Source organism: Cicer arietinum, chromosome 4 (assembly GCF_000331145.2).
Source record: "Cicer arietinum cultivar CDC Frontier isolate Library 1 chromosome 4, Cicar.CDCFrontier_v2.0, whole genome shotgun sequence".
In the NCBI taxonomy this organism is placed as follows: domain Eukaryota; kingdom Viridiplantae; phylum Streptophyta; class Magnoliopsida; order Fabales; family Fabaceae; genus Cicer; species Cicer arietinum.
In genome coordinates this window covers 56,021,487-56,031,785 of record NC_021163.2, presented here as the reverse complement: position 1 = coordinate 56,031,785, position 10,299 = coordinate 56,021,487, and the positions used below count along the sequence as shown (strand labels likewise).

The 10,299-nt window shown below is 31.0% G+C and overlaps 1 protein-coding gene across 1 annotated transcript in view; it reads right to left on the bottom strand.

Moving 5' to 3' along the window:
* The window catches only part of LOC101512949 (WAT1-related protein At4g08290-like), a 3,486-nt gene extending 1,642 nt beyond the window's left edge, over window positions 1-1,844 (bottom strand). The window contains exons 1-4 of the mRNA XM_027333859.2: window positions 1,546-1,844; window positions 1,063-1,125; window positions 698-814; window positions 1-220 (exon numbers count right to left, since the gene is read on the bottom strand). The exon at window positions 1-220 is cut by the window's left edge and continues 192 nt beyond it. Of these exons, the coding sequence (XP_027189660.1) occupies window positions 1-220; window positions 698-814; window positions 1,063-1,125; window positions 1,546-1,757 (612 nt within the window). The 5' untranslated portion in view covers window positions 1,758-1,844. The remainder of the gene's footprint in view (window positions 221-697; window positions 815-1,062; window positions 1,126-1,545) is intronic.
* Between the last annotated feature and the right edge of the window lie 8,455 nt (window positions 1,845-10,299).

Genomic DNA, 10,299 nt, shown 5'->3' with positions numbered 1-10,299 from the left:
GAAGCCAGCACAACCAATGAGGAGGAAACAAGCACCAATGAGCCAGTGTGCACCTGTGGGGTCATTCACATTTTCAGGGTGGCTTGCTTCTGCTGATGACCCTGCAATTTCAAGAACAGGACCTTTGTATAGTGCCATTAGAAATGCACCTCCTAGACTCACCACTGTCCCTATCACTTTCGCTTGGCATCCTATCTCTTTTATTTTCATTCTCTCCAATCTGCTCAAACAAATTCAATCTCTTTAATATTACATTTCTCCCTAATTATAAATATTTATTCACAACAAATGTTTCTTTAAATATAAACTCATTTTTCAATTTTTAGATCTACTTATTAGTTATTATTTTTTCAAAAATAACCCTTTTTATTGGAACATGATATTAGTCATTTTTTATACAAAATAAACAAATTATCTATCTATCAACTTTTTTTAATAAAAGTGAAATTTAAGAAAAACAAAAAGAGAAAATTAATATATTTAAAGTGTTAACATAAGAAGATAGAAAATGAAGTAACTCGAACAATGGCATGCGTGTGAGTGCAGTGATGACATATATAGCAATAATATTATTTATATGTTGAAGAGGCACTTATAATTAAGTAGAACCACCCCATGCTCTTGGAAGTGGGATCCGTGAAGGATATTCATAATCACATTTCATATATTTATATAATTTAAAATTATTTTATCTTACCGAAAAATGATTGCAAGTACAAAAGTAATTGAGGGTACGGAATTCATCACGGCAGATGCAAACGATGCTGATGTTAACTTCATCCCCAAGAATGTAAAGCACTGATCAAGTATTATCCTATTTCAATATAAATATAAATATAAAAAATCAATAAAATATGATCAACATCTTTACAAACAAAATTATAAATTATATATATGAATGAGGAAAATCATAAATTATTCTCTAAATCGTTGCTATATTTTGTGATGAAAATTTAATAGAGATTTTATTTTTCAATATCAAACTTTCCTTCATTAATTATATTTATTTGGGTAGTGAAAAATAAATTTATTCAATATATATAAAGATAAGATATTACGTACTCAACAAAAGCCAGTGCAAATATTTCTGAAAATATCCGAACTGTCATCTTGGGCCTAATTTTCCTGAAAAAACAATGTAGAAATACACAAATGGTAAATCAAAACGCAATTACTATTTATTGATATTATGTAAAGAATATTCACTCGAGTCAATCATGTAAATATTAATTAACTATGCATGCCTTTGACATTGCCAAAACAATTAAAATCATGTCAAAGGAAATTAAACTATCAACATATAGTTTTAGAAGAAACAAGATGATATTCTTTTTTGTCTCTAATTTTGAGAACTAATTTATTTTATTTTTTATAAAAATGTGGGAAAATAATATTATAAATGCATCATGGGCTATAGTTCATATTGAAATTTTAAATGATAAATTTTTTATTGTATTGTACGTATATATGTAGGTCGATCATGCACATATATATATATAATGATTGATGTTTATAATGAAAAGATAAAAAAAAAAATAACTATACCTTTCAAGAAAAAATGCAAAAGGGGCAAGAGCTACGGTGGCAATGACATTACGATAAACAACAAAAATATAATGACTCATTCCCTTATTGAGAGCATCCATGGTGAGAACATACATGCCAGCAGAACCAAATTGCAAGCTTATTATTAGCAAATATGACTTTGAATTGCATAACCATAAACTTAATTTCTCACAATATGTTAGTCCACCCATTTTATATATTAGTCTCTCTCCCTCTCTTTAGATTTCGATTTGAGTTGAGGGAAGTGAGAAACTTTGTATATAAATTTGTGTGGGAATGAATGCAAGAGTAAGGTTATCCATCTCAATATTTATACCCAAAGTTTAGAATAAGAGTCAAAATTTTAATATTATAATATATGAATCTATTACTTAATTGAAAATCCACTAATGACACAAGGCGCATTACATTACACGTTCCAAAAATAATATGGTGCGCATTATATATCTACGTATACCTTCTACTTACGAGCAATTGAGTGTCAAAGAAAGAGTTCCACCATCTAAATATATTTTTTAATTAATACATAGAAATTGAATTATTTCCAAATATATACAATGAGATTGTTAGAATTTTAATTCATATTTATATACTTATATATACTTACTCATTCATTAGTTACTACCTCGTTTCCTTGTAGTTAATTGATTGAAACACCTTGTACAAGACTTCTTTTCTTATATACTCTTGTCATAATAATGTGATAGATGTAATTAAGATATTTGTTTAATTTGGCAAGTATGTATTTTAAAGAATTTCACATATTTTTATTATTTGTTTGTCATTAGACAACAATTGTTTTTCTTTTTAATGTTAAAGTTTTTAAAGTTTTCCACGTTCTATTCTTGTAGAGTGATTATGTAGCTTAATGTCTCTATGTTTTATTTTTCAACAATTAGTGTCGAAGTTATGGTTTTGATGGAACATTAAATTTTTAGTATGTTGTATGGTGTGGTTGTAGCATTGTCTAATCTATAAAAAAGAATTATTTATTTCTTACATAATCTTCCACATAAAAAGAATTGTAATACTTAATTTAAAAGTGTGAAAAAGGATTTGATGCTTAGTGATCCATCGTGACTTACATATATCAATTTCAATAGTGGTAGAGATTCTTGAAGTTGATTTAAATATCTTGAAAAATATCTCATATTACTGTAAAGGTAGAAAAATTCTAAGGCTATATATTTGTTTTAGATGTTTGTTACAACACACCAATCAAAAATACTTTCAATATATGACTCTGATTTTCATATACTGCTGTCTTTTAAGTAATAAATACTATTAATTTCATATATGTCAAATAAAAATAACATTCAAATTGATTATATAATAGTTGTGAATGTGTGCCTCAAATCATAAAGTTAGTTATGCTTAAGAGTTGTTATAACTACCTTTGGCTAAGTTAGTTATGACAAGGTGATTATAGTTAGTTAAGTAAATGTCTTTAAATACTATAGCTGTAAATGCATTGATGTAATGTTGTTGTTGTAACAAGAAGAGCTGGAAAACTAAGAGAGGCATATGCAATTCATGATTCATAGAAAATCAGAGAGAGAAGATTAAAGGGAGAAAAGAAAGATTGAGAGAAAGGATAGTATTGTTGGTTCATAAACAGTGATAGATACTAGGAGATCAATCTTGAGAAGGCTTTAATCTTGTAAAGTTTCAATCATTAATAATGGATTAATCTTGCTTGCTTGCTCGTGACGTAGGTCTCAACAATTGAGACCGAACACGTAAATTCTTGGTGTTATTCTTCCCTTATCCTTCTTTAATTTTCGTTTGCATTGATAGAGAAAACTGGTTTTAGAAAACTGCAGAAAAGAAAACTGTTTTAGAAAACTGCAGAAAACAGATAACGATAATCAATCTCCGTTTTCTGATTTTTTCTGGTTTTTTGGTTTTTCTGGTTTTCTGAACATTCTGCGTTTTCGTTTTTCTTCTGATTGTTTTCTATTTTATTGGTTTAATCTTTGTTGCAGATCTCAATATTGTTTTAACAATTGGCGCCGTCTGTGGGAAGGGAGCAACAATGGTTGGAACCACAAAATTCAACATTGAAAATCCAATGGATCAAATGATTTTGGTCTATGAAAGATAAAGATGCATGCTATTCTGGTACATCAAGGCTTGGTGAATGCATTGAAGGGTGAATCGGCTCTTCCTGCAACAATGACTGCACGAGAAAAGGAAGAGTTGGTTGAAAAAGCAAAGAGCACTATCATCTTGTGTCTTGGAGACAAAGCTTTGAGGGAAGTTGCAAGGGAACCAACTGCAGCAGCCTTACGGCTTAAACTTGAATCTCTCTACATGACTAAATCAGTTTCAAATAGACTCTTCTTGAAACAACAACTGTTTTCTTTTAAAATGGATGAGGATAAACCAGTTACAATGCAACTTGCTGATTTTAACAAGATTCTTGATGATTTAGAAAATTTAGAAGTCAAGATAGATGATGAAGACAAAGCTCTGAGCTTGCTTAGGGCCCTGCCAAATTCATATGAACATTTTAAGGATGCTATAATGTTTAGAAGAGAACAAACAATTACTCTTGAAGAAGTTTATGCATCCATCCGGACAAAGGAAAGCTATAAAAGAATTTAGTTCAAGCATGATAATCATGCTGAAATTATGAATGTGACCAGAGGAAGAATTGAAAGGAAATGATCCAATGGAAATAAACAAAGGTCCAATTCAAAGTCAAAATCTGAAGGGAAGTATAAATGCTTTCATTGTCATAAGAAGGGACATTTCAAGAAAGATTGCCCAAAAAGAAATGAATCAAGAAACTCTCAAGATTCAGGGAATGCTGCACTTGTTGATGCTGGTTATGAATCTGTAGAGGCATTAATGATTTCAAATTCTGAAGGTGAAAAGAACTGGGTATTAGACTCAGGTTGTACTTTCCACATGTGTCCAAGAAAGGACTATTTTGAATCAATAGATCTTCGTGATGGTAGAGTCGTTCTTCTTGGCAACAACAAAACATGTAAAGTCCAAGGCAAAGGAACAATCAAATTCAGGATGTTCAACAGCAAGGAGTTACTGCTCAATGATGTAAGGTACATACCTGAATTAAAAAGAAATTTGATTTCTGTTGGTATGTTTGACATTTTAGGATATTCCACAAACATAAAGAATGGTATTATGACTATTATAATAAAGATGATATCATTGTTAAAGGCATTAAAAGAAATGACTTGTATATTTTAGAAGGTTCTACTATAATTGCACAAGCTTCAGTTGCTAGCTCTAATTTGCATTCATCTTCTAGAATATGGCATATGAGGTTAGGACATGTAAGTGAAAGAGGCTTAATTGAGTTATCAAAATAGAATTTGCTTAATGGTGACAAAATTGAAAAAGTGGAATTTTGTGATCATTGTATTCTAGGAAAGTCTAAGAGGGGCAGTTTTGGTGTTGGCCAACACAACACCTCTAGACATTTTGAATATGCTTATTCTGATTTGTGGGATCCTTCAAGGACAAAAAACTCATGCTGGTTTTTCTTACTTCTTAACCATAATTGATGATTATTCTAGGAAAGTATGGATCTATGTCATTAAAAATAAAAGTGACACTTTTATGAAATTTAAAGAATGACATATGCAAATTGGAACACAAAAGGAAACTAAGCTGAAGTGTTTAAGAACTGACAATGGCCTGGAGTATCTTTTAGAGCAGTTTAATAAGTATTGCAGGGAATTAGGTATTCAAAGACATAGAACAGATGCAGGTACCCCTCAACAAAATGGTATTGCTGAAAGGATGAACAGAACAATCTTGGAAAGAGTTACATGTATGATCTTGAGTGCAGGGCTGCCTAAAACATTCTGGGGAGAAGCTGCAGTTACAGCAGTGTACTTGATAAATAGATGCCCTTCATCAACTATTGGATTTAAGACATCAATTGAGATGTGGAATGGCAAACCAGTAGACTACTCAAATCTGAAGGTATTTGGTTCCTTAGCATTTGCTCATACAAGGCAAGATAAGTTGGATCCTAGAGCAATCAAATGTGTTTTCATTGGTTATCCTAAAGGAATAAAAGGTTACAAGTTGTGGAGAATTGACCAAGGTGTGCCCAAGTGCATCATATCAAGAGATGTAGTGTTTGATGAAATAAGAATGCCCATGATTGACAAAGAACATTCTCCATTTCAGTTATGCAGAAACGCATAACATTCTCCGTTTCAGAACTGCAGAAATGAAGAACATTGCAGAAACGCTGAACATTCTCCGTTTCAGTTATGCAGAAACGCAGAACATTCTCCGTTTGAATTATGCAGAAATGAAGAACATTACAGAAACGCAGAATGTTCTCCATTTAATAGTGCTTCAAACAGCAATGAAGAGAGTGCTCACTTGATGATAATGCTGCAACAGAAACAAAGTTGGCCAATTACAACTTGGTAAGGGATAGAGAAAGAAGGGTTATCAAGCCTCCAATCAGATATGGTGAAGCAGATTTAATTTGTTATGCTTTAAGTGTTGCTGAAGATCTTCAAAGAGATGAACCAAGCAACTACAAGGAAGCCATTAATAGTGAGGACAAAGAAGCTTGGATGACAACTATGACTGAAGAAATGCAATCATTAGAAAGGAATCAAACCTGGATTTTGGTTGACATTCCTAAGAATCAAAGGGTAATTGGATCAAAATGGGTGTTCAAAAGAAAGGGAGGCATTCAAGGTAAAGAGAAAATAAGGTTCAAAGCAAGATTAGTTGCAAAGAGATTTTCGCAGCTTGAAGGAATTGATTTCAATGAAGTATTTGCACCTGTTGTAAAACATTGTTCAATCAGAATTCTACTTTTAATTGTAACTCAACAAGACTTGGAATTAGAGCAGTTGGATGTCAAAACAACATTTCTACATGGTGATCTGGAAGAAACATTTATATGCAGCAACCTGAAGGATTCACTAAAGGCAAAAACAAGGTTTGTCTTCTTAAAAAATCATTGTATGGCCTAAAGCAAAGTCCTAGACAATGGTACAGAAAGTTTGATGATTTCATGATTAGGTCTGGTTTCCAAAGATGTAGCTTTGACATCCGTGTTTACATTCTAAAAGAGAAAAATCAAGAACGTTCTCTAGCTCAAGAACGTTCTCCAGTTTTTCAGAAAAGTCAAGAATGTTCTCCAATTTATCTATTACTCTATATGGATGATATTCTTCTTGCAAGCTCAAGTAAAGACCAGATTAAAAGGCTCAAAGCTGATCTTAGAAATGAGTTTGAGATGAAAGAACTTGGAGAGGCCAAAAGGATCTTAAGAATGGATATTAAAAGAAATAGAATGAAAGGGGAACTATTTCTTTCTCAAGCTGCCTACCTGAAGAAAGTTGTCACTAAATATAGAATGCATGAGGCAAGACAAGTTACTACTCCTCTGGGACAAAATTACAAATTGTCTATGCAAGACTCACCTAAGACTAATAAGGAAAGACAAAGAATGAGTACCATTCCTTATGCTAGTGGAGTTGGCAGCATAATGTATGGAATGATATGTAGCAGGCCAGATTTGGCTTATGTTGTGAATGTTGTTAGCAGATTTATGACAGATCTAGGAGCACTGCATTGGTCAGCACTTAAATGGATTATGAGGTACTTAAATGGCTCACTGACAGCAGGTTTAAAATTCAAAAAGACTTATCATGACAAGGAAATAATCAAAGGATATGTGGACTCGGATTATGCTGGAAACATGGACACTAGAAAATCAATTTCTGGTTATGTTTTCACTCTATATGGGACTGTTGTAAGTTGGAGAGCAATTACACAGTCGGTGGTAGCACTTTCTACAACTCAAGCTGAATTCATTGCGCTTACTGAAGGTGTTAAAGAAGCTTTATGGATGAAAGGACTTATTGGTGAACTAGGAATAAATCAGAGTTGTGTTTCAATTTATTGTGATAGTCAAAGTGTTATACACTTATCTAAGCATCAAGTGTATCATAATAAGTCTAAACATATTGATGTTAAGTATCACTTCATAAGAGATGTGATCGATTCAAAGTAGGTTTCAGTTGAGAAGATTGCAACTGAGGACAACCCAGCTGATGCATTCACCAAATCACTTTCACAAACTAAGTTCAAGCATTGCTTGGACATAGTTGGATTTGACAAACAGTAAAGATGAAGCAATGGCAACAAGGTCAATGATTGAATTATTCTGATATTGAGTCAAGGTGGAGAATTGTGTGTGTGCCTCAAATCATAAAGTTAGTTATGCTTAAGAGTTGTTATAACTACCTTTGGCCAAGTTAGTTATGACAAGGTGGTTATAGTTAGTTAAGTAAATGTTTTTAAATACTATAGCTGTAAATGCATTGGTGTAATGTTGTTGTTGTAATAAGAAGAGCTGAAAAACTAAGAGAGGCATATGCAATTCATGATTCATAGAAAATTAGAGAGAGGAGATTAATGGGAGAAAAGAAAGATTGAGAGAAAGGCTAGTATTGTTGGTTCATAAACAGTGATAGATACTAGGAGATCAATCTTGAGAAGGCTTTAATCTTGTAAAGTTTCAATCATTAATAGTGGATTAATCTTGCTTGCTTGCTCGTGACGTAGGTCTCAACAATTGAGACCGAACACGTAAATTCTTGGTGTTATTCTTCCATTATCCTTCTTTAATTTTCGTTTGCATTGATAGAGAAAACTGGTTTTAGAAATCTGCAGAAAGGAAAACTGTTTTAGAAAACTGCAGAAAACGAAGAACGATAATCAATCTCCGTTTTCTGGTTTTTTCTAGTTTTCTGAACATTATGCGTTTTCGTTTTTCTTCTGCAATTGTTTGTATTCTATTTTGTTGGTTTAATCTTTGTTGCAGATCTCAATATTGTTTTAACAATAGTATATACTATAAAACGCTTTTTTTTATTATTAATTATGCATTTCATTTTTTGTATTGCACAATATCTCCTCATGTCTAATTACTTTTATTGATTGAACATTTTTGTCAATTGTCAATTGTTTTATGTGGTTGGTAAATTAACTCATATATTATTTACAAAGTTAACCGATATATAGCATATTGCTATTACTAGAAATTACAACCTTTGAGAAAACAACATTTTTCTTGTTGCGTATATAAAACGAGGATATTTTTTCCCAACCATCCTACTTAAATACCGCTGCATAGTCGCATTCTTGCCGCTGCTGCAACTAAAAATAAATTAGATTGTCGCATTTCAAAATTTTGTCATTTTATTGAAATATATTATTTATATAGATTTAGTGTTTTTTAATATTATTTTATTGTCTGAGTGTGATATTATTTTATTCGTTGTTTCGATACGGTGTTTATTGACTTTTCCGTTTTATTGTAATTTTCGTTTGAGTTTAGATTGTTCGAATAATTTTATTCAATAAGAGATATGAGTATTTCAACTACTTGAATTTTATTGTTTTTGTAATTAGATATGTTATATTTTGTCGTTTTGTACTATTAAATTAAATGTTGTGTATGTATGTCCAAATTCATCATTTCATTTTAACTTTAGCGACTTTAAATCTGTACTCTATTAATATATTCAATTAATTTAAATGAATAAATATATTTTTTAATTAAAAAAACTTTCTTACTCAAATTCTTATTTGAGATTACTTTTCTATGTTAATGATGCATGTTAGCTTCAAATATTATTTATTTAGGATCCCCTATATCATGTGTCCATATATCACTAATCCTTATCCGGATCATTAATATTTCTATTAGAGGTGTGCTTCTTTCCATACCTAATCGCTTTACCTGTTTTCTAATCATGCAATAATGGATAGCTAAGTTATTAGTGCAAAAAGATGTAACCACCTCATGTTAGCTGCATATCCCTAAATAATATTTAATAACTATGAAAAAGCTCATTACAATTACTAATATTTTCTAACTTATAGCACCATCCTCCTTAAAGACACTCTTCAAAAATAATTATTTCTTCCATGTTATAACACTCTCTTTAAATTTTCTAGTCAATTAATTATCTATTTACTACTATATCTTTAATTAATTTACATTTTTTTAATAAAAATATTAATTAATTCTTTTTTTTTTATAAATAAATTTATAAATTTAATACTACTACTAATTTTTTCCGTTATTTAATCAATGATTCCTATACTTAAGAACATAGTACAAAACAATTAAAGAACAGATGGAGCAAGTGTTCTATTTGTATAAATATTTCTAAAATGAATGACACTTTTAATTTTTGATGCAATATTAATAATTATTTTTTAATTGTATTTACTAACTAATATTATTTGTATAATTCTTAAGTTAATATCTTCTATTTTATATTTATGGTAACGATGAATCCATCAATACTCACTATAAGAAAAACACCATTTTGTGGCCAACTTTATAAATATTTTGTGGCCGAATAAAACCCTCACAAATTAGTGACCGAAAAAGCCCTCACAAATGTCAAAATTGAAATTGGTCTTTATTTGTGGCTGAAAAAGCCCTCACAAATTTTTAAATATTTAACTTGATTTTGTGGCTGCCTAAGCCCTCACAAAATCACAACATTGTGATTTTGTGAGGGCTTAGGCAACCACAAAATCAAGTTAAATATTTAAGGATTTTGTGAGGGCTTTTTCAGCCACAAATAAAGACCAATTTCAATTTTGACATTTGTGAGGGCTTTTTCGGTCACTAATTTGTGAGAGTTTTATTCGGCCACAAAATATTTATAAAGTTGGCCACAAAATGATGTTTTTCTTGTAGTG